The 24,685-nt window shown below is 41.2% G+C and overlaps 1 protein-coding gene across 1 annotated transcript in view; it reads left to right on the top strand.

Moving 5' to 3' along the window:
- The window catches only part of PHIP (PHIP subunit of CUL4-Ring ligase complex), a gene marked incomplete at its 5' end in the record, with an annotated part of 124,164 nt that overhangs the window by 29,519 nt on the left and 69,960 nt on the right, over window positions 1-24,685 (top strand). Inside the window, 9 exons of the mRNA XM_089681311.1 lie at window positions 230-358; window positions 1,355-1,580; window positions 4,830-4,964; window positions 8,095-8,278; window positions 8,472-8,595; window positions 10,262-10,402; window positions 10,491-10,585; window positions 13,722-13,956; window positions 14,511-14,630. Coding sequence (XP_089537437.1) covers window positions 230-358; window positions 1,355-1,580; window positions 4,830-4,964; window positions 8,095-8,278; window positions 8,472-8,595; window positions 10,262-10,402; window positions 10,491-10,585; window positions 13,722-13,956; window positions 14,511-14,630 — 1,389 coding nt within the window. The remainder of the gene's footprint in view (window positions 1-229; window positions 359-1,354; window positions 1,581-4,829; window positions 4,965-8,094; window positions 8,279-8,471; window positions 8,596-10,261; window positions 10,403-10,490; window positions 10,586-13,721; window positions 13,957-14,510; window positions 14,631-24,685) is intronic.

Here is a 24,685-nt window from a genome sequence, read left to right as displayed (position 1 = left end):
ATAAATCGGTATATGTGGTATTCTGTTTGAGTGACATAGACCCGTTATTGTCTGTATTCAGAGTCACTTGACTCTGTGTTCTTTTTGATAACCTTTTGAAAGACTTATTGTTTATGCTGTATGTGTCTGTTGTCTTTTTATTTTATTGCTGTGGACAGCTTTGAGCTCTGATATATTACATGGATGACTGATATTTAAGCCATCTTAAAATGTGTCACTGTATTAACAGATTGAAGGACAAGGGCATGGAGCTGTATTTGACTGTAAATGCTCTCCAGACGGTCAGCACTTTGCTTGTACAGACTCGCATGGTCATCTGCTGATTTTTGGCTTTGGTTCCAGTAGCAAATATGACAAGGTAAGTTTGCAAATCAATAACCTAATATAGTATAACAAATTTTAAGTTACGGTTATTTAAAAAGTAATGGGTGGTTGATGAAGCCTTGTGAAAAAAAAAAATGCCTGGCCTCCCCCTCTTGCCGTTTTCTTACATTTAGATTTTAATTAAAGGATTAAATTATCCTTCTTTTGGAGGTCCCACAAGCATTATTTACCTTCCCTTAAACAAAAAATAAAATAAATTGTTGAGTTCATTTTCGGTCTGAGATGGAGGACACACATGTGGTTGGATTTTTCAGGGTGGATGAAATTTTGTAGTTCTTGGAGACTTCTTTTAGAATACGATGGTCAGCACATTGGCAAGTTCTGGCCAGATTAACAGTTGTTTGTGAATTATTCTCCTAAAGCTGGCCTTACGTTATACAATTTTCCTTTTAGATTTAGCAAAAACCATATGAGGTCAAACCTAAACACTTTCAATTTGTATCCTATCAGGCTCTTGCACTACATAGTTGAAGGTAAATCTAAAGGACCTTGTACAGAAATTATATGAAATTATAAGAAAATTGTATTATGTATAGTCAGCCTTACAGAGAAATTAGTGATTTCAAATCATTTTGGGATTTTTGTACATCCCTTTCCAGACTTATAGGCAGGGGATGTAGATTTTTTTTCTCGTTGGTTTCCCATTTTTTTCCATTCACAAGTTTTATAATGTTGCTATCATTACTTTACATCTGAGCTCCCTGATTATTTGTGTATTCTACACTATATATTTTAACATCCACTTAAAGCATGTGAAACCACCTGGATTTGTAATGGCTGTGGCAACTGGGTGAAATTCTGATATGAATATCTTGTCACTGGAGTCCCTAATTAAATAACATGTTTTTTTTTTCATTTCTTTCAAATATGCAAAACTGTCTGAATCTACTTGCAGTAGTAGTTTGGGTGGGGCTGACCTTTAGAAATGAACACTTCTTTTTACTTCTGTTTCTCCAACTTTGATTTCTAGATAGCAGATCAAATGTTCTTTCACAGTGATTATCGACCTCTTATTCGTGATGCCAACAATTATGTTCTGGATGAACAAACACAACAAGCACCCCATCTGATGCCACCACCATTCTTGGTGGATGTTGATGGCAATCCTCATCCACCACGATTCCAGCGTTTAGTACCTGGCCGTGAAAACTGCAGGGACGAACAACTAATTCCTCAAATGGGGGTTACTGCCTCAGGTACATACATTGAAATAAAAAGCTGCCACTATGGGTATTCATTCATTATTTTGCGTAAAGGACTGATGCATTTTTAACCACTTGCCCTCCAGAGGATTTACCCCCCTTCCTGACCAGGCCATTTTTTGCGTTATGGCACTGCATAACTTTAACTGAGAATTGCACGGTCATGCAACACTGCACCCAAATTAACTTTATGTCCTTTTTTTTTTTTATTATAAATTGAGCTTTCTTTCGGTGGTATTTGATCGCCTGTGCTGTTTTTTTTTTATTTTTCGTGCTATAAAAAAAAGACAATTTTGATTAAAAAATTTTTTTTTATTTTTTTGCTATGAAACATGTCCAGTAAAAAAAATGTAAAAAAATCAAATTTCATCATAAATTTAGACCAAAACGTATTCTGCTTACATGTCTTTGCTGAAAAAAAAAAAAAATACCAATACATGTAAATTAATTGGTTTACTTGACAGTTACAGCGTTTACAAATGGCGGTATATATACTGGGATTTCTTTTTTAAAATTTTTCAACTAGTAATCGCTGCGATCAGCGACTTATTGCGGGACTGCGGCGGGCTTTCTGACACTGGGGGGGAACTGACTTGATGTCACTGACATCCCTAGTGACACCAATACAGTGATCAGTGCTAATAAAAAGCACTGGCACTGGGCAGGAAGGGGTTAACGTGGGGTGATCAAAGGGTTAACTGTGCTGTTTTACTAGGGGTCATGTGTCCGCAGCCATGCAAAGCAGTGTGCACAAGCTGACAGGGAGGAGAACTGTTTTGTTTACAAACAGTGCTCCCCTCCCCCCGTCGGAGATGCTCAGCAATAACCGGGTGCCGGCAAGTAATCACCGAGACCTGGTGATTGACAGCCGCGGCTGCGAATGGCAGCGTGGGTAGGGCTCGTGCACACCTGCTACCCGGAAATGCAAAATCATACTGTTCTGTGGCAGTATGTCTGCTATAGCACGACGGGAATGCTGTTAACTAAATTGTGCTAAGCCACTCTACTCCAGAGAAGGCTGTGTAGCAGCTTGAGTGGAGGGATGGGTTTGCGAAAATTTGTTACACCTATACTTTGTTATTACAAAGAAATTGTCATAAGAATATTTTAAATGAATGGCAGCGTTTTTGTTTCATGCACACGCTTAACATAATTTAAAGTGACACTAAACTATATTCTTATTCTCCATAAAAAAACCATGCACATCCACTATTCAATAACAATGTACTCTATTTTTCATAGAATTGTTTCTTACTGGGTTTTTTTTTTTTTTTTTTTTTTTTGTGCTTTCTTGTTATGCCCTTAGTGGGGCTTTGGTGCTTACTTTTTTATTTTATTTAAAACTATTTTTTACTCTATCTCTTTATTTTTAAAAAAATTACTTTTATTGTTATCAACATTCCTTATATTAGGCTGGGCAGTGACAGGTTCTCTTTGTGGAGACATCTGGGGTCCCTCCTCTGTCCTTAAAGCATCTGATCAAACCAAGATGGTTTTGATCAGATGCTTTCACAAGTTAGTACCAGCTTGTTTACATCTGAGCAAAACCAGAAGGGACAAAATCCTTGTCTCTTGGTTTCCTAGACCAGCCTTTTTCAAACACGGTGCCTTGAGGTTTCCTCCGAGGTGCCTTGGCAAAATGTCTAAAAATTGCCCAAAACTTGTAGGGTGGAACAAGCCTCCCTTTACACAAAGCCACAGGCTTTCGTTGTGCACCATTACGACCTTCTAGCCTCTGGTGTCCTGACAACCAATGACATCAGTTAAGCAGGATGTCAGTTGCCTGCACAGCATCCTTTTTTGACCCTCTCTGACCCCTCTCTATCCGTGCTGGGGTCACATTAGCTCAGTGATGGTGAAAAAATTGAGGGAGACGTGAAACATTGGAATACTAGTCCGTACCAGTGTGCAAAAGTATATTTTGCTTTGGAAGAATGAATCGCCTCTAATGTTGGGTGTCCTAGGTGTTGCTGCATTATATAATATTATTAGAATAGTTTTTTTATGTTTCAGAATGGGGTGTCTTAAGACCATAATGTTAGAGGGTGCCCTGGAACTGTCCATAATTTTAAAGGGTGCCTTGACTCTAAAGCGGATGAGAAACACTGTCCTAGAACGTAGAGATGATTGGGTAACTTTCAGTCGTTGGCCATCTCTATTGTAAGCCAGCTGAACCACCAGCTTCAGTCCAGGACTTCCCAGTGGAACAGGAGAGCCCAGGAAGGTGACGGGGGACCCCTTCCGCCAGATGTAAAAGCGATCCAGTGGCTATTTAGCTGATAGGATTGCTTTTACATGAAAGTTCATTGATGGCTGGAAAAAACAAAAAAAGAAATACAGGGGTCATAACTGCAGCAGCAGCCATGGCCTCAGTGTAACCACTTCAACCCGAGAATGTATGGGTGCGTCCTATGGGGCGGGAAGTGGTTATCCTTTTATTATCACTTTAACTGTTGTATGTGTGTATGATGGGTATATAGTTGATACACTTAGTCTTACCAGGCTTTTTCTATGTTCCATTATTTCTCTGTACTTTCTTAGGTACACTGTAGGTTTGGATTGCATTATGGCTTCTTATGTTGAAGTGTTACTAAACCCACTACAGTAAAATCAGTCTGTATATGCAGTGCTTGTTATACTCACTGTGGAACCTAAGGGGTTAATCCTCTGCATTGTGTGAAAAGGCTGTTTGATCCTTTCTTCTCTGTTCCTCCCCTTTTTCAAGCGACCACCTCTTATTTCCAGACTGAACCATAGACATGCACATGCTCAGTTTGGTCTGTATTTCTAGAGCGGGATTATTTTTTCTTGGGAGAGTGCATGTGATTAGCACAGGGCCAATCAGCACTGTCCAAAGGCCAGGGGATTTCCATCCTCCTGAAGCAGAAAGAAAACTCCTACAAGTTTTAGCTAGTGGTGGGCTGGACACAGAAGTCACAAGACTGCTCTAACTGCTGATGAGAAAAGGTATATAGCAGTTTATATTTACTAAAATAATTGCACTTCCATGTTCTGCGTACTGTGGGAGACCAGATATAGTGAATGCAGGAACCTGGGTTTAGTAACACTTTAATATCAAAATGCTACAGATGCTAATAGAATATGTTAAGTAAACATACTAAAAAATGTTGTGCTGCATTTTGTAGTTGTGCCATATTCTATATTTGTGGTATTTTGTGGTAAGCCATGGTTGCATAGAATAATTTCTTAAGGTATTTATGTATTCTGAACTTGCGATTACAGGGCTGAACCAAGTACTCAGCCAGCAAGCAAATAATGAAGTCAGTCCTTTGGACAGTCTTATTCAGAGGCTTCAGCAGGAACAAGACCAGAGGATAAATGCAGGGACTGGATACACCAACAGTCGCACGTTGAGAGGCAAGTACAATTTTTAGACACTTATCGGTTGCTTTTTTTTCATGTGACTACTATTTACATTTCTTGTGGTTTTCTGACCATTTTTAAACATTTTGTTTATGTATTGCTGCAGAACACTGTGAATTGACACTTTTTTTGGGGGGTTTAAGTTGACTACTGGAACTAAACCCTCCTATCCTTTACAGCCAAGGAAGCTGCCATCTTAGCCTCTGTTTAATCTGCATTTGCCATGCTGCAGCACATATGAACAGCTATGACACCAGTCATTTGTTGGCCTGACAGGTTGAAAGCTAACCTAAGCACACTTATAACTGTAAGCGCTAGAAAAGCAACTACACTTGTGAACAGACTCTTGGTAACAAATCCAGAGTCCATAGTAGAAAACTTCTAGACACTACTACTTTTATAAAGATCAAATTTCATAGGGCTTCCATGGAAGTCCTAGAATTTATAAAAGAAAACTGAAAAACAATATATCTGATTCTTTTACAGCTAATGTAGAACTAACATATATTACAAAAAATTAAAATTGTGAAGACACAAAATACAGGTTAAAATCAATTATATGCCTACTAAAATCCACTTAACTTAATAAGAGAGGTGAGCAAGAACCTGATTATCACTCTGACTGAGCTCCAGAGATCCTTTGTGGAGATGGGACAAAGTTACAGCAGGACAACCATCACTGCAGCCCTCTACCGATTTGGGCAGAGTGGCTAGACAGAAGCCTCTCCTTCGTGTATAACACATGAAAGCCCACTTTGAGTTTGCAAAACACCTGAAGGACTCTGACTGTAAGGAACAAGATTGGCCTCTGGCCTGATGAAACCAAGATTGAACTGCGCGGCCTCTAAATGGTATGTCTGGAGGAAACCAGCCACTGCTTATCACCTGTCCAATACTGTCCCAGCAGTAAAGCATGCTGGTGGCAGGGTCATGCTGTGGGGGTGTTTTTCAGCAGCAGGGACCTGGAGACTGGTCAGGGCTGAGGGAAAGCTGAATGGAGTAAAGTACAGAGATTTCCTTAATGAAAACCTGTTCCACAGCACTCAGGACCTCACACTGGGCTATAGGTTCACCTTCCAACATGACAACGATCTAAGCACACAATCAAGACTACACAGGAGTGGCTTAGGGATAACTGTTAATGTTCTAGAGTGGCCTAGCTACAGCTATGACTTGAACCCTATTGAAAGTCTCTGTGCTTCAACAAAGTATTGAGAAAAGGGTCTGAATACTTATGACAATATGTTTCAGTTTTTTTTCTTTTTTTTAATACATTCTGACATTTCTAAAATTCTGTTTTCGCGTAGTCAATATGGGGTACTGGGTGTAGAATGAGAAAAAATTATTTAAACTGTAGTATCTTGCTGCAACATAACACAATTGAAAAACTTGAAAGTGGTCTGAATACACTGTATCCAGTAGTGTATTTTGATTTTGTGCTGCCCTAGGCAAGACTAAAATTGGGTACCCCTCACATCTAAATTTGCCCCACCCCTTCCTGTTAAGATTAACCCTTTTCTCTTTAGGCTCCACCTTTTCCTATTAGAGGTCTACCTCAGGAGTTGGTCAGACACTGTGGACAGGTTACAGGAGTTGGTCAGAGACTGCAGGTAGGATACAGGAGTTGGTCAGAGACTGCGGACAGGATACAGGAGTTGGTCAGACACCTGCTCCAAGGCTCCAGACACTGGCGGGCAGCACACCTGCCTCTTCACTGATCCCTTCTGCCTGGTGGCGGCGCCACCCCCTGACTTTATGTATTTTTTGAAGATCATTTTTGGAGTTAAGTGGGTTTTAATAGGTATACCATTGATTTTAATCTGTGTTTTGTGTCTTTACAATTTTTCTTTTTTTTTTTTGTGTAACAAAATGTTTTTTATTAATATTTGAACTTCCATGAAAATCCCTGTGAAAGTGTTTTTTATAGTAGTAGTATCTAACAACATTCAAGACATGTTCTGAATGTACAGTAAGTGTTTTGAGAAACGGTTAAGTCAGTGGGTTCAGTTTTGCTTTACACTTCCTCTAAGGCCATTTATGCTGTGAGGTGCTACATTTACGTGAGGTCAGTGTACCTGCATAAAATAGAATTTAGTGCATCCAGGATTCATTTATACACTCTAAGCGTGGCTATACTAGCTTTTAAGGCAGGCACATCTAAACTCAGGAAAATGGCATCTGGGAGGCATAAAAGTTGTTTATACTTCCCAGATGAAGCTAAGAGAAGCTAAACGCAGGATTGCCAGTGTGAATGAAGCCTAAAAAGTAAAATCTATAAACTGACAAGTTTGGTCAGTACATTTTAAAGCGATTCTAAAGGTTCATTTTTTTTATGTTTTTGGAATATAAAAAACATGTCATACTTACCTGCTGTGTGTAGTGGTTTTTTACACAGCAGCCTGGATCCTCCTTTTCTTGGGTCCCTCCTCTCAGTCGGGCCCATTTGCACTGCGATTGACAGCAGTGCTAGCCAATGGCTGTTGTTCACATCGCTGGATTGTGATGAGGCTCAGGTAAGTATTGAAGGGGCTGGGGGAGCTGCTGCATAGAATGCATGAAGATAAAAAACCTTCATCCTTTACAACCACTTTAACATAAATTTATTCTGTGCCTATATAATCCACTGCAGCCACTTTATTATGCTTTTCTTTATGGAATTTCTGGTTACTTGAGTCTGTGAAAGATCTTTCTTGTTCTGCAGTCTTTTTAAGTTAGGTTGAATGTATTTGGCAGAAAGGTGATGCTGAAACCAGAGGATAGACTGACCTGCATTTCTGCAGGCTCAGAGCAAGGGCCTTTCAGAATGTTTATGGACAACTATACAAATATAGCTAGAGGGCAGCCAGGTATCGAGGATCACTGCTAGGATGGTTACCGCTGCAGGTGTGCTGTATTCCTGCTGAGTCAATTTAAATAAAAATTTTGAATAGATTTATTGAAAAAATAAAGCTTTAGAACAAAGAGACCTCTTGTTTTTAAACTTATTATTGCCAAAAAAATCCCACAATTTAATTGCATCATGTAAATTCAGCCTTTGTTTATTGCAAATATACTGATCTCTAGCTACCATAGTAACTCTTAAGTTCACTGATTTACACTTTGGTTGTCTCTGTAAACCTTGCAGCTTCAATCAGCTCCAATCCAGAAGTTCATTCTCCCCCAAATATTGGCTTAAGACGCAGTGGTCAGATTGAAGGTGTTCGACAGATGCATAGCAATGCTCCACGCAGTGAGATGGCAACTGAAAGGGATCTAGTGGCTTGGAGTCGGAGAGTGGTAGTTCCTGAACTCCCCCCTGGAGTATCCAGGTAATGTTTCCTCACAGTATGGTTTACACTTTGCTTTTTAATTCAGTTCAATTATATTCACAATATTTAATATTTTCTGCTTTTTCTTCAATGCCATCTTATTCATTTTTTTTTTTCTCCATGGTATTCGTGGAAATGTATTTTTTTGTGTTTATACAACATATTGCTAAGTTTACTCTCATTCTGTTCCTAGTAAACAGGAAGAATGGCGAACGGCAAAAGGTCAAGAAGAAATACATCTCTATAAAGCAGAAGAGAAAAAGAAAACTGTACCCAGTCACAGTGTGAGAGAAAATAAAGTAGCCTCTTGTTCAAAGGTGAGCCATTGGCTACACTGTGACAAATTTCTTCATACTTTTCCTTGTGTTGGGGTAACCTCCGAATATTATGTTCTAGTGTGGGGAGCGAAAAATTTGGTTTCCTCCTGGTGTGAAGTTCTTTGTAGGTCCATTAATGCCCCTTGTCTGCCATATGTGTTTCAAGTTCATCAATGACTTTCTAAAGGTTTTGACATTAAGCCAGGAATAATTGTAGAAATGCTAGAATGGGGCTTAAAAGTAACTGAGATACAAAACCTGCTCTTATTTCGCTGTTTATTGTCTTTAAATATGCACATTTTTAGCTGTCTTATTTGGTGCTAGTCATTCTTCTATGCAAATATTGCCTATCTAGATTGCATAAACATACATTTATATACAAGTCTTTCTTTTTTTCTGTATTTCAGTCTTGGCAAATACCAGACATTGGTTGCCATACTGGCCAGTATTGTGCTGTGGGATTCTGGAGTGTATCAGAGCTCTGGGTTGAAGCAGAGATAGGCTCGGTTTGCACAATATGTGCATAAAAACATATGGGAAATAAACCATAGATTATTTTGGGCTTTTTCGCAGCGTGTGCAGAGATGTGTGATTTTCTAGTGTAGGTCTGTTCAAGGGCACAGAGATGCCAACTGTTTTTTCTAAGTGCCCTCTTTGCACCACAATGTTGATTTCATAGTTTTTTTTTTCTGCACAGAAAAAAATATGCACATACAACCAGTGTTGAGTTGTGAACATGGCACATAGAAAACAATTGTTTTCTTTATGTCCATGCAGAGACAGAGGTGGAAAAACATAAGTCTCTGCACATGGGTAGGAGCCAAGCCTAAAGTGCGTGGCTGTGTTTTGGAAGATCTACACCAGCACATACAAGACGCTGACTTTGTTGGATTTAGACGAGCCTGTATATCATGGGTGCTCAATCTTTTGAAGAGTGAGGGCCATTTAAGTGATTTGGTAACTAGTCGGAGGCCACAATGAAAATGGTTCAGAATTTCAGATTTTTTTTTTTTTATTTTGAATAGCATAATGAACATTTTTCCTCCTACAGCCACTGAATGCCAGCAGGAGGAAGAGTAGGAGAAGCTGGCTTTCAGTTGTTGCAGGAAGAAAATGGAGAGGATCAGTTCCTGTAAGTCGCCCCCTCCTGTCCATGTGTAAAACAGAATGTGACAGGGAGGCCACACAGGCCCCATGGAACATAGAGCGGTGTCACCCCTGCGATCCCTGATGCTACACCAGTGGTTGGGGGGTTTGGTAAAAACACGTCTTAATTATGGGGTTTTACTTCCCCAAAACCTGAAATGTAAACCAGTCCTTACTGTCTTGAGCCCCCTATAAGGCTGCTTTCCAGTTGATGCACTATGGTTTACCTGCGGCTTTCTTGTGTGTTAACTGCTCTTTGCCATATACTATTATATCTTGTGGGTGTGATGCACTTTCTGAAAGCACACCAACACTCCTACATTCAGTTTGAGATGGGGGGCTCCGAGGGCCACATCTATATACAACTGCCAAAGCTCTTATGGCTGTTGTACTATATCTATTTTTTTTTTTTTTTCAAGAAATAAAATTTGTCTTTCTTTGCAAAATATGTTTATCTGACCAATGTGTATTGCAGAATATTTTCCTATGACCTGCATTGACTCCTTCTTGTTGTGTACAGAATCACACTCCTGAACTGTTACTTGAACCTGGGGATTCAAGAAAGCAGCTATCTAGTCAACACAACTATCGCACTAGAGCTGCCCTGGAAGAGCCAGCAGGGGCAGCAGAAGACATAGAAAATGAAAATAGCTCCTCAGATGTAAGCATTTCATTTTGTGTTTTCCCTTGTTTCCTTTGGCTACAGTACAATCATGTTGTTTTACTCGTGATAATAAATTTCTTGGTAGGAGGCTGAAGCTGGAAGTGAAGCAATAGCTGCAAGTGGTGCAACATCAGATGACGAAGATAAACCAGGTTGGAACAGTGATGGTAGCAGTTCAAGGTAAGCAACATGATGACACTCCAGATTTCACACATTTTGTTTTACTACAATGGTTTTATTTATTTGGAAAATTTAAAATTCAGCTCTGGCAAAAACATTTCTTCCTTGTTGGATCATCTGTGTTTTTTTCCCCCCTATTAAAATTCTCCTCACTTCCTGTTCTGATTGCAGAGTGTCACAAGGGCAGGGAGTGATGAGACATCTCTCTCTGGTATGGATAGCAACAAAAGCACATTTTATTTGAGTGGACACTGGTTAGGGGTTTATTGCTTTCTGATTCTTTTATATTTACTATCACTTGCAGTCTCCTAAGTTCTTCTGTTTTCACCAGAACAGAAGATGAGAGTGAATCCCACCAATGAGAATACATACAATAAACAATTGACACACATTCCTACTCTTACCCACAAAGGGAATTTTGTCTGTGGTTGTGGTTTATTGTATGCCAACAGCCTAGATACAGTAATCTGCTGAATATTTATGAAGTTTGATTTAAATTGGGGTACTTTGCCACATTAGTCTTCAGTGCATTTAAAAAAAATATTGTATATGCTGTAGTTTAATTGGTTCCCCGCCACCTTATAGCAGAACTACTGCTACAGGCGGCAGAGCTGCGCAAAATCACGTGTATATATACGTGATTTTGTATTTCCAGGTAAGGGGTGGCTACAGCTGTCGATCACCGGGTCCCGACCGGCGATTCATCGCCGAGGGACAGTGACGGGAGAGGTCTGTATGTAAAAAACACACGTTTCTCCCCTGTCAGCACCGACATACTTCTTTGTATTGCTCTGCATAGCAGAGTATAGTGTCAGTGCTTTTGATTAGCACTGATCACTGTATTAGTGTCACTGGGGATGTCAGTGGCAGTTAGTCAGTACCCCCCTGTTTCAGAATGCCCACCGCAGTCCAGCTAGAAGTTGCTGATCACCACCATTACTAGTATTAAAAAAAAAAAAAAATAAATAAAAATTCCAGTATATATACCGTCATTTGTAGACGCTGTAACGTCACGTAAACCAATTAATTTACATGTATTGGGATTTTTTTTTTTGCAAAGACATGTAGCAAAATACATTTTGGCCTAAATTTATGATGAAATTTGTTTTTAAAATTTTTTTACTGGATAGGTTTTATAGCAAAAATATTTTTTCCCCCAAAATTGTCAGTCGCAGAGGTGATCAAATACCACCGAAAGAAAGCTCTGTTTGTGGGGGGGAAAAAAAAGACATTAATTTAATTTGGGTGCAGCGTTGCATGATCGTGCAATTGTCAGTTAAAATAACTCAGCGCCGTATTGCAAAAAAATGGCCTGGTCAGGAAGGGGGTGTGTGTACGAGCTGACAGGGAGGAGAACTGTATTGTTTACATACAGTTCTCCTCCCCGTCGGAGATGCTCGGCAATCAGCATGTAGAGGATCGTTTTGTCCACAGCAGCTTTCCGATTTTTTTATTCAGCACGGCTGTATGAGGCTTCATCTGCACAACTGCATTATTTATTGACAGATCTCTGTGATTGAATGATACAGCTTTGCAAATAGAGTTGTAGTTCTCAATGAGGAACACAGGTGCAGTGATCACTGTACTCAGTCCATTGACATTTCCTCCAGCTGTCAAGTCTGTACCTCAATATGCACATATAGCTGGAAGAAGATTCTGCAGGAACTTGGCATTGGACCTCTAATCCATTCTTCTGAGGGCATTCAGAATTCATTTACAGTTGACCTCCCGACCTGCATTTAAGCTATTTCAAGCAGGTTTTGCATTCTCATAGACTTGTATGGTAATGCTAAACCTGTCTGAGAGCAAAATCCCATTCATACAGACCTTTAACCACTTCAGTACTAGTCTGTTAAACCCCTGCATTACAAGGGCATGTTTTTATGTTTGCTGTAATAGCTTACTGACTATTACTCTGACATACAACCTTGTACCCGATTTTCATGTAAGATCTTTCTTTTGGGGGTAATACTGCTTTTTTTCACTAGAAGTGATAAAAAAGTATAAATGCTAGAACAGTGCAAATAACCCCCACAACGACCCCTTTCTGGAATGTGGAAACCACAAGGTGATCTCATTTTTGCCAACCAAAGGGTTAAACTACAGGTCACATACAATGGGAAGGAGGAGATAATGTTCATATGTGCAAGATAAGGGAGGTGAATATACAGGTCACAACAGACACACAAGATTAGCTTAATTGGAGGAGAGGGGAGGTGAAAGGGTTAAAAACAAATCTCACTGCTGCAGCCATGATCTAGAACAAAAGAGTTGTTCATTCATCAGCTCCTGCTTTCTCCCCTTCTTTCATTTTAGGAAGGAGAGGGCTCACAGATGTAAACACACTATTTACATTGTATGATCATTGTGACCAATCACTGTGACCCCCCCCCCCCACCCTCTCAGATCCTTTATTTTCTCCATGTTGCCCAGGTAGATTTCAACCTACGAAAGGTTGCCTACCCCTGCTCTACATTGTGTACTTGTCTCGCTCTAGAGCACAAAGTGTCATTTCTGTCTGCTGCTTTGTTCCTCTGCATAAATCACTTCTGACAAGTTTTCCTGACACCAAGAGAAAAAGGTGATGGAAGGGAGCACCAACACACACAGACTAAGCTCTTCCTGTGTGCTGTGTGAAGTTGGGGTTTCCCTTTCCTCCAATCAGCTCTCCTCACTGAGCTCTGCAGTGTGTAACTTCAGCTCTCCACCCCCTACTTTCCTACAGCTCAGACAAGCTTTATAAATTCTTGACTTTGAATGGATGTAGAGAAGAGAATACCTCAGGTAAACAGGTACAACTTATGCAGGAGGATTTGTTTAATCTCTGTATATCACCTGAGGCCAGTCACTTCATATGTAGGTGTTAACAACCACTTTAAACACTCGACTCAGCTGCTATGCAATAAAAATGAAGGGACCACTATGAAAATGGGTGTTTGTATAATGTCTTTATACTGAATCTGACTTAATTGTGTTTTCAGTGGTTAAGAATTCAGATTGTTTAATTATTGTGTGTTTTGGACAACTGTCCATTTACTGCAACATGGTCATATTGTGTAGCAACTTTATAATTCTAAAAATATTCCAGTTATCATGGCCTTTCCATATGTTGAAAGATTGTTCTATATATTCTTAGTGACTACTCAAGTGATTACTCAGACTGGACTGCCGATGCTGGAATCAATCTGCAACCACCAAAGAAAACACCTAAACTTAAAAACAAAAAAGCAGAGAGCAGCTCTGAAGATGAAGAAGGGGCTGAAAAGTCTAAACAGAAGCAGAGTAAAAAGGAAAGAAAGAAGGGTACTGAAGAAAAGGATGGGCCATCTACATCACCAAAGAAAAAGAAGCCAAAAGAGAGGAAGCAGAAGGTGAGGTAGTATGTTTCTGCTGCAGTGTAATAAATCACTGCTTATGTCTGTCCCGGTGACCAATCTATAGTGTAAGCTGCCAAAACAAATACTGTCTGTCTGCTTTTACAACCCATGTCTATATTACCTTTGCTACAGCAACATGCTTCTCTTTTACTGTATGTAGAACACTCAATCTTACATCTGTTGTCTGCTGTTCAACAATTCTTCATGTTACACAATTATTTGCTGTGCTGTTGATGCATGAAAATCTCACAAAAGGGCAATGATATCATTCACCTTGCTCTGTACTCCTAAGAATGCACCCCTGTGCATTACAGCTGTGTACTTTAGCAGAATTGCAAAGTTGGCCATACGTGACAGCCTGATATGTCTTGGATACAGTTTTTTTTTTTTTTTTTTTTTTTTTATGGGCAATTGCTGTACTGTGATATAAAACACTGACTAGTTTTACAAATGAATTATATGGCGTCTCTTGCATCAGCATCTGTATTTTGAGAAAAAGAATGATCTTTTTAAATATGAGCTAAATTATTTAAAATTTCTCTCTACAGCGTTTAGCAGTTGCAGCCCTTACAGAGCAAGGCTTGAACCTTGAAGAGTGGCTTCCATCTGCGTGGATTACTGACACTGTTCCGAGGAGATGTCCTTTTGTTCCACAGATGGGTGACGAGGTACTTTTGGTGTTTTGTTGTTTTATATTCCGAAGGTCTGGCTGCATGTGAATGGTTTGGTGTTTCTGAAGGTCTCTGTGCTATATAAATGAGTAAACTGAAGTAAAGCATTAAAAGAGGGAAGGGGAGCAACCTTCAAGGAATCCTGTCATGAAAGAAATATGAAGGCTGCTATTGCTGACCTCTCTTTGTAAATGCCAGTTGCCTGGTTTTTATGCAGAACTGCTTTCTATAATACTTTGAATTACTGAAAGAAGAATTCTACAGATAGGGACTTTTTGACGTTTTAATGTGTTTTCTGATTTGCCTACTTGTTTGGGGTTCAGGTGAACATGACTGCCAGCAACTACCAACTACCATGGCACTGTCTCCATAATTTTTTTTTCTCTCAGAATGTTTGCTTTGTTAGCGATTATAAATTAACTATACAATGCTTAAACTGCCTAGACTTTCACTTGCCTACCTGGACCTGCAGGTTTTAACTACTTTCTTATTTTGTGCATTATGCACAGAAACGCGTATTCCTAAATTCCTCACATTTTAAAAATGACAGTGTACACCTGGTTTGCCTTTGCTGTGCTTATTAAAATACTGGACTGTCTTGGTAATATGTTGGCTTAACAAATATGCAGCAAATCTTTGATATTTATAAATATATGCTTTATATTGCAGTGAGTTTACAAAATTCCCTTGGATGGTTTGGGTCTGGTAGACAACACTGGACCTTTGTGTTCCCTTGTTCTAGATTCCTTTTATGAGCTTTAGCATGAATTTGATAACAAACATAAAAAACATAAAGATACCTTTCTTTGTTGTACATCACGGTACACAGAGCAGGCTATAATCATTGCTATATGGGTTATTTGTCACCTATAGATGAATGGACACTGGCAGACTAAAACAGACAGGAAGTCCCTGCCCTATATAACCCCTCCTACAGAGGAAGTACCTCAGTTTTTTTGCCAGTGTCTGGAAGGTGATAGACACTGAAGTTCAGTTCCCCATGGCAACGTTGTTTGGTCTCAAAAATGGTTGTCCTAGGGATCAAGGGACTGGTTATTCGGATCCATTGGATGGCTATACACTAAAATGAATGGTACCCTCACCTCGTATGGAAGAAGGAGGACTCAATGAGGTTTTGCCCGCAATGTAACTTTTTTGGCACTAGACCCTGCCTTACGGTTTCCTGTGCATTTTTGCTAAATGACAAAGGCGTTTTTCCAGCAGGGTGCTATACAGGTCCAAGAGAGTGGACCCCAAAAAGCATAAGGGGACCCAGTCCTGGAAGGTCATTAAGTATCAAGACCCACCGTGATGGATGAAGGTTTGGGTGTCTGTTTATTAGCAGAGATTAGGATTGGTAAATTTGCTCTCTTCTCTTTGGGGGAAAAAAAAGAGTAAAGCAATAATCGAAGGAAAGAGTGATGCATTCTTTAAAACCATCATTACCATAGGACGAACAGAGGATTTGGCTACACTTGGGAGCCTTTTTATGATGTTATGAAAAGCACCAATACTGCCTATGCAGCCACAGCAGCGACAGCTTGGAAGGGCCAGGTATTCACAATCTTTTAATTTTTTGCCACTAGAGAGCATCAAGAGCACTGTATCTATTCTGTGTATGTTTGGGGAACTCCTGTTGAAGGTAACCATTTCTCATGGTTTCCAGCTAAAGGCTGCAAGAGTCCAGGCCCGCTCACTGGAACACAGGAGCTCGCATGTGGCTTTTCCAGGGGCGGGCGTGCCTGTGCAGTAACGACTTTTTCGCAGACTCACACGGTGGGTGTGCACGTGGCACGCTGCATATGCACATTAACTGTTTTCTTTATAGACGCGCACAGCAGGCATGCACGTGGCACGCTGCGCATGCGCATTTGTGAGCGGAAGCTGCGAGTGGCCATCTTATGTGGATAGTGTCTTACATGTGGGGCTGCTTAAATGGACACAGAGCAGGCCATCTTTTGGGCACATAAGTCCTTGATGGGTGTATGGTCACAGGTGGCAGTCTGGACTTGCTTCTGCTTTAATGCTGCATCTTTTTGCTCTCTGGGCTGTGATAGCTGCTAAATGATGATTACAGCCTTGTATGGTGGGGTGCTGTACTGGTGGGTTAAGTGTTATTGTCACAAGCCCCAGTCACACACGTTTGCATCTAAATATCAGAAATTGTTGTCCAATCTTTTATGGAAATGGTCCACTCTGGATTCAAATTGCCTCCACAAGCTTCTGAGGCCTCCTACTCCTCTTTGGGTTCGATGCGGCCTCAACAATAAGCTCAAGTCTTTCCATTACACACGCTGTTGGAGTAGGTGGTATATGCTGAATGGGGTCACCCAAATAGAGTATTTGTTCCTCCCAAGAGGTTTTCTTTGCTGTATCCCATGGAGGAAATTTTAATAAAGGGAGCGTGCTGGCGGTTGACGTAGCTGTGTCTTCCTTGAATAAAAATTTAACTTGTCCATTGGACAATGCCCAAGTGTTTAAGGTCCCGGCTGATAAGAAGTTGGAATCATTACTAAAGGCTTCTATTGGTCCTGCTGGGCCTGCTGCACAATTGGTGTTTGCCAATCTCTGAAGGACCGTGTTGAACGGTTGGTTGAGAATCTTCCTGGTCACGGAGAGAATTCTGCTGAGGAGGAGGAGGTGGCCAATCTGCCCCACGCCTTGTGCTTTACTGTGGATGCCCTTATTGGTTCAATACAGTAAGTTTCATGATTGGTCCTCCTCTCAGTACACATGCGTGGAATATTATGATTGAAAAGCTTGTCTGTGGAATTGCTGTGCAAAAAATTGCTGGTTGGATTCCCTTTTCATGGCGAGCACCTGTTTGCCAATAATTTAGATAAATACATCCAGAAAATTTTGGAGGGCGAGCGAAAGAGTTCTATCCTACCAGTTAAAAGGAGAAGTAAGCGTCCACCTTTAACACTTGCTCTCCAGAGGATTTACCCCCCCTTCCTGACCAGGACATTTTTTTGTGCTACGGCGCTGCGTTACTTTAACTGACAATTGTGTGGTCATGCAACGCTGTACATAAATTAAATTTGTCATTTTTTTTTCGCCCACAAATGGAGCGTTCTTTCTGTGGTATTTGATCACTTCTGCGGTTTTTATTGTTTGCGCTATAAACAAAAAAAATTTTCTATGAAACATTTCCAATAAAAAATGTAAAAAAAAAAATCTAATTTCTCCATAAATTTAGGCCAAAATGTATTCTGGTGCATGTCTTTGCTAAAAAAAAGTCCCAATACGTGTAAATTAATTGGTTTCCATGAAAGTTGTAGTGTCTACAAATGGTGGTTTATATATTCTGGAATTTTTATTTTATACTAGTAATGGCAGAGATCAGCGACTTATTGCGGGACTGCAGTTGGCATTCTGACACTGGGTGGGAACTAACTGTACCTGACATCCCCAGTGACACTAATAAAAAGAACTGACCCTGTACTAATGACACTGGGCAGGAAGGAGTTAACATTTGGGACAATCAAATGGTTAACTGTGTGCTGTGTGCATTTTACTGTGTGCTGTTTTTTACTAGGGAGACATGCAGAGAGATACAAAACAGCATATCCATGCTGACAGGAGAGAGACCTGTATTGTTTACGCACAGGTATCTTCCCTGACCACTTTATCCGACGATCGGTGAATGCAGGCCAGGACCCATTGATATCCTTAGCCACCAATAGCTGCACAGGTAGGGCGGCACGCGCACCCCCTAACCGGAAATGCAAATCACGTACATAAACGTGATTTTGCACATCAATGCCACCCTGTAGCTGTACTTGTGCTACAGGGTTGTGGGAAAGTGGTAAAGGGTTCAAGTACTCCTACTGCTAGTTCCTTAGTTACCAGGCAGTTTTGACACCCACAGGCGTATGGATCTAGAGGCAAGCCTCCAAGCCAGAGGGGGCAGAGGAAACCATGGCTCCAGAAGTCCTCCAAGGCTGGCCTCTTTATGAAGGAACACCCCTACTTGGGTGGGGGCTTTTGCAGTTTTTAAGCGCCTGGGAAGAGGTAATCCAGGACAAGTGGATAATTTCCACGATTTCTCAAGGGTTCTTCCATCTGCCCGGTTTTTGAAGTCTAATGTACCTACAAACCAGCTGAAGAGAAATTCTTTATTTCAAGCTCTCAGTCGATTGCTGTTCCAAGGGGTAATTGTGGAACTGCCATCAATCGAGAGGTTCAGGGGCTTCTTCTCAAACCTGTTTATGATTCCAAAACTAAATGGAGATGTGAGGCCTATACTAGCTCTCTGAACCAATTTCTATTCGTTCAGTTTGGATGGAATCAGTCCGTTCAGTCACAGCCTTCCTGCGGATAGGGGATTTTCTGGCGTCCGTAGACATCAAGGACACATACCTTTTATGTACCAATATTCCAGCCACCTCAAAGGTTTCTATGGTTTGCAGTGGAAGGTCATCATGTTCAGGTCGTAGCCCTGCCCTTTGGGCTTGCCACAGCCCCTCAAGTTTTCACAAAAGTTCTGGCTTCAATATTGGCCCCACTAAGAGCCCAGGGTATCTGGATGATCTATTACTCAGGCAGCCTAAGGCGAAATGTGGCTTGTTCTAGAACACCTAGGCTGGATCTTTGAACTGGCTCTAAGGCTAACTTCTCAAAGTTTAAAGTCTGGAATATTTGGGGTGTCCTTGATACAGTGCAGGCAAAAGACCATTGCCCATTGCTGACTGTTTGGAAGATATTAACCACGCATGCCAGTATTTTTGGCTGGAGGCTGTTCTGGAGGGAGCCACAGGCCAAGGGAAGGGTGCTCGACCAGAGAAGGGTCTGCCCATCGATGTCCTGAAACTTTGGGTACTTTGCTTTAAAGTTTTGGACAATTGGATTACACGGATATTTGGTCAGGATCCAGTCCGGCCATGTCACGGTAATGGCTTATATCAACTACCAGTGCACCAGGAGCCGGATGGCCCAAGTGGAGGTGAATCACATTCTAGCATGGGCGAAACTTCATGTGCCATCCGTCAGCAGTTTACATTCCAGGAGTTGAGAACTGGCAGGCGGATTTTCTCAGTCGACAGCCGTTGGTTCTGGGAGAGTGGCCCCTGCAACCCAAGATTTTTGTGGCAGTTTGCCAGTGTTGGGGTACCCTGGACATAAATTTGTTGGCACTCAGGTTCAACAACAAGATGGAAAAAGTTCATGTCCAGAGCAAGGTACCCGTTCGCTTTTGGGGTATATGTTCTGGTGACGTCTTGGGATCAGTTCCCCCAAGGTATGCCTTCCCCTAATTCAGCTTCTACTGCGCAGGATACGGGAGGAAGTAGCACCAGTGATCTTGGTAGCCCCGTAAAAATAGCTGTGAACGGTCCATAGTCTCTTCCAGCCAAACCTACTGTCTCAGGGCCCTATTTAGCACCCTACTTTTATGTTCGTTAAATTTGACTGTGTGGCTATTGAGGCTAGGAACTTGAGGGACTGTGGGGTCTTAAGTCCAGTTATTTCTACACTGTTGAACTCTAGGAAAGCGGTTTCCAGGAACATCTATTTCAGAGACTGGAAGTCTTACATTTCCTGGTGAGGTCAAAGGTTGACATCCCAGGAAATATGTGATTGGGAGTATTCCCTTTTTTTTGTCCAGTCAGGTGTAGAAATGTTGGCCATGGGCACCATTAAGGGTCAGAGTTCAGCATTGTCCGTATAAAGGCCTATTGCTTTGCACTCCTTGGTTTGGGTTTTTCTGCAGGAGGTGATTTGTACAGTCTCTTGTGTCAGGCTACCCTTGTGCCCTTGGGATTTAACGTTAATGTTGGCCATCTTGCAGAAGCAGCTGTTTGAAAGTTACACTAGTCCTTTTGACTCGAAAGGTGTTTTTTTTTTTTTTTTTTCTTTAATTGCAATCACTTTGGCAAGATGGGTGTCAGGCTGAATGCTCTTTCTTGCAAGGAGCCATTTTTAATCTTGCATCATGGTAAAGTGGTGTTGCGCCCTCATCCATTCTTCTTGTCTAAAATGGTTTCTAGCTTTCAATTAAATCCAGACATTGTCCTACTCCTTTGTTTTTTTTCCGAATCCTCATTCACCAGGAGAGAAATTGCTGCATTCTTTCGATGTAGTGCGAGCCGTCAAGAGTCTATCTGGAAAGGTTGGCACAAATCAGAAGGTCTGATTCCTTGTTTGTGCTACCAGAAAGGCCCTGGAAAGGGCAAGTGGCATCCAAGGCAACGATTTCTCATTGGATCTGCCAGTTAGTCATTCAAGCCTCTGGTTTCAAGGACAAGGTCCCACCCTTTCAGGTAAGAGCGCACTCTACCAGAAGTTTGAGAGCCTCTTAGGCAATTTGCCATCAGGCGTTGGTGCAAGGCTGCTACCTGGTCTTCAATGCATACATTCACAAGGTTCTACCAAGTGGATGATAGAGCTACAGAGGATGCTGCTTTTGGCCGCAGTGTTACAGGCGGTGGAATAGGTCCTTGGGCTGATAATGGTGTCTCCCCTCAAATGCATTGCTTTGGGACATCCCAGATTGTAATTATTCTAGCCTGCTGTGTGTCCTGTGATGTACGATAAAGAAAATGGGATTTTTTTTCTACATACTTACCTGTAAAAATCCTTTTCTTGCAGTACATCACGGGACACAGAGGTCCCTCCCCTCTTTCTGGAGTTCATTGCTTGCTACAAAACTGAGGTACTCCTTGTGTAGGAGGGGTTGTATGGGGGAGGACTTCCTGTCTGTTTTTTTTGTCTGCCAGTGTCCATTGGCGCATAACCCATATAGTAATGATTTATAGCCTGTTCTGTGTCCAGTAATGTATGCCAATAAATGTATTTTACATTTACTGTAAGTATGTAGAAGAAATTGCAATTATTGTAGCTGTAGGTCAATTTTAATTCTCCATTGACTCCAGTTTATTTGTTGTTCATAGTGCTGTGTGTTCTAATTTTTATGCCTTTTAAGGTATATCCTTCAAACATACTTTTTTGTATGGTTGTAATTGTCCCCCAACTATCCATGACGCCCAATTTTGTTGTTGACCTCTTTTACTAATACTGGCACCAATGTGGTTGTGGCTTGTGTAACGTGATATCTTCTTCCTACAGTAGTTTACATAGGAATTGATTCATAAACTGTAGGTTATATACCGCTGCTTTCAGGTGGTGGGGCACTGGCAAATGTCTTCACTGTGTCTGCCCCGTGTTACACCCATGTAAACCCATCCACTCTGTGAAGCTTCACTTTTTTTTTTTTGCTAGTGTCCTTAACCTCTCAGCGCCAGCAGTATGCATATATGTGGCCCTGTTAATACTACTTACTGTACTGAGAGCTCGTTCCCTGCACATTTCCGCCACGGCGAGGGATAAGTAAGCTCCCGATGCATACTTGCGAGTTCCTGGCTTGATGGCTCTTTAGCATACATTTCATCTTCAATATACAAAATGTTCCACAGCGCCATGCATACAAACGTAGGAGGATTTGCACTTCTATTTTTTTCCAAATGTTGTATTGTCTTTCTACTCGGCTTTACTTGTAGTTTTTATAGTGTTTTACCTGTTCAAATTTGGTGGACTTTTTTTTTTTTTTTTCCTCCAAACTTAATGATTGGAAATTCCCCTCTGGTGACATAACTAGACTCTTAACTTAGCACTTCTGGTCATTATTTTCTGCCGACACCACAAGCTGATCACTTGCTCTTTCATCTGCTGTTTGATTCATCATACACACAGCTATTGGACCTCAGTTAGCTCATGGGTGGTTGTGATTCCCTCATATCGGACACCATAAACTCCCTTAATCCACTTCCATTCTTTGAGTACCCTGCAGGGGAGGACCCTCATTTGGCAATAGATGATTGCAGGTGCTTGGAAACGAGAACACATGAGACAAGACTACAGCAGGTCCACTAGGGTCCCTGAGAAAACACCAAGTTCCTCTCATGTCAATAGTAGTTTCCCTGTTCTGGAGCAGGGTCTTTCACCAACATTGCTAAAATGCCCTGACTCAAGATCCTTTATATGGAATCAACATGTGGCCTGTTTAAGGCAGAATTTTTCTGCCTTTTTTCCTCCTATATTCACGGGCTAAAGATGGAATTGCCTGACTTACATTCTGTAGCAGAATTTCATGCAGAGGTGGCTCAAGATTGTTCTCCACCACAAGTTAAAGACGTTATTACCTTAACTTATCATAACATGCTGTCTACTGTGGACTCTAATCGAAGCAGTATTTACTGGTCTCTAGTTATGTACAGCTAGTGCTGACCTTCATAACTGAGATAGTTTCCAGTTCTGCTACACCCTCACCAATCCAACCATGGCTATGGATATCCAAGTCACCTACCACCAAAATCTGACTATCCTATCTTACCCCCCCAGCCTTGATCTTTAATACAGGGCGACATGTTTACCAACTCTAATTGGGAAAGGTGGTTATCCCCCTGTTCCCTAGATCTCTTTGGGGGTTGGCTTCCTCCCCATCTATGCTCATAAAAAGCCTTGGTACTTTCCTACCTCACAGATTTTCTGCAGCTTGACTTCTGACTTCTTGCTTAGAGATTCTTGCATATCCCTGATTACCAGATACTTGCGGATAAGCTTACCCAAACCTTTTCATAGGGGAACCCCCCCCCCCCCAAATCACCTCAAATTTTGTCCGTGCAGGTCAATTCCCCCTGCTCTGAAGTCTTGCTAGTGAGACTTAGTGTGGTGATCAATAGGGAGAATGGGGAGACTCTTAGAGGGTTGCCTTAGTTTCCCAATGACATCACTTTATTACCCAGTGCTGCTTCAATGTGTGACTGGATTTCCAGTAAATCTTATTGACTTAATGGGTACTTTGTCTATCTCTTCTCCTCTTACATCTCTGGTTTATGCTCTTCTGCAGACAGTCCTTACCTATTTACAACAGGAACTCTTTCAGGAGCTTTTTTTTTTTTATTTTTTTTTCAGTCATCTTATCTTTGACTGCTCGATACTTCCTCCCTGGCCTACACCTGGTTTCTCTTCATTCCCCTGTGGGATTCCCTCTCTACTTCTGCTTGGCTAGGTGGTTATTTGCCTCCCTTTATAGGGCTTTTGGCTTCAAGGATCGAGCTTTAAAACAAGTAAGCATTATTTACCACTTGCTGACCAAAGACATACAGTCAGGTCCATAAATATTGGGACATCGACACAATTCTAACATTTTTGGCTCTATACATCACCACAATGGATTTGAAATGAAACAAACAAGATGTGCTTTAACTGCAGACTGTCAGCTTTAATTTGAGGGTATTTACATCCAAATCAGGTGAATGGTGTAGGAATTACAACAGTTTGCATATGTGCCTCCCACTTGTTAAGGGACCAAAAGTAATGGGACAATTGGCTTCTCAGCTGTTCCATGGCCAGGTGTGTGTTATTCCCTCATTATCCCAATTACAATGAGCAGATAAAAGGTCCAGAGTTCATTTCAAGTGTGCTATTTGCATTTGGAATCTGTTGCTGTCAAGTCTCAAGATGAGATCCAAAGAGCTGTCACTATCAGTGAAGTCATCATTAGGCTGAAAAAACAAAACAAACCCATCAGAGAGATAGCAAAAACATTAGGCGTGGCCAAAACAACTGTTTGGAACATTCTTAAAAAGAAGGAACGCACCGGTGAGCTCAGCAACACCAAAAGACCCGGAAGACCACGGAAAACAACTGTGGTGGATGACCGAAGAATTCTTTCCCTGGTGAAGAAAACACCCTTCACAACAGTTGGCCAGATCAAGAACACTCTCCAGGAGGTAGGTGTATGTGTGTCAAAGTCACCAATCAAGAGAAGACTTCACCAGAGTGAATACAGAGGGTTCACCACAAGATGTAAACCATTGGTGAGCCTCAAAAACAGGAAGGCCAGATTAGAGTTTGCCAAACAACATGTAAAAAAGCCTTCACAGTTCTGGAACAACATTCTATGGACAGATGAGACCAAGATCAACTTGTACCAGAGTGATGGGAAGAGAAGAGTATGGAGAAGGAAAGGAACTGCTCATGATCCTAAGCATACCACCTCATCAGTGAAGCATGGTGGTGGTAGTGTCATGGTGTGGGCATGTATGGCTGCC

Source organism: Staurois parvus, unplaced genomic scaffold, assembly GCF_062004578.1.
Source record: "Staurois parvus isolate SC_StPar_1 unplaced genomic scaffold, SC_StPar_1.0 ptg000264l, whole genome shotgun sequence".
NCBI classification, from domain to species: domain Eukaryota; kingdom Metazoa; phylum Chordata; class Amphibia; order Anura; family Ranidae; genus Staurois; species Staurois parvus.
The sequence above is the reverse complement of the archived record's forward strand: the minus strand, read 5'-3'. Positions and strand labels throughout refer to the sequence as shown.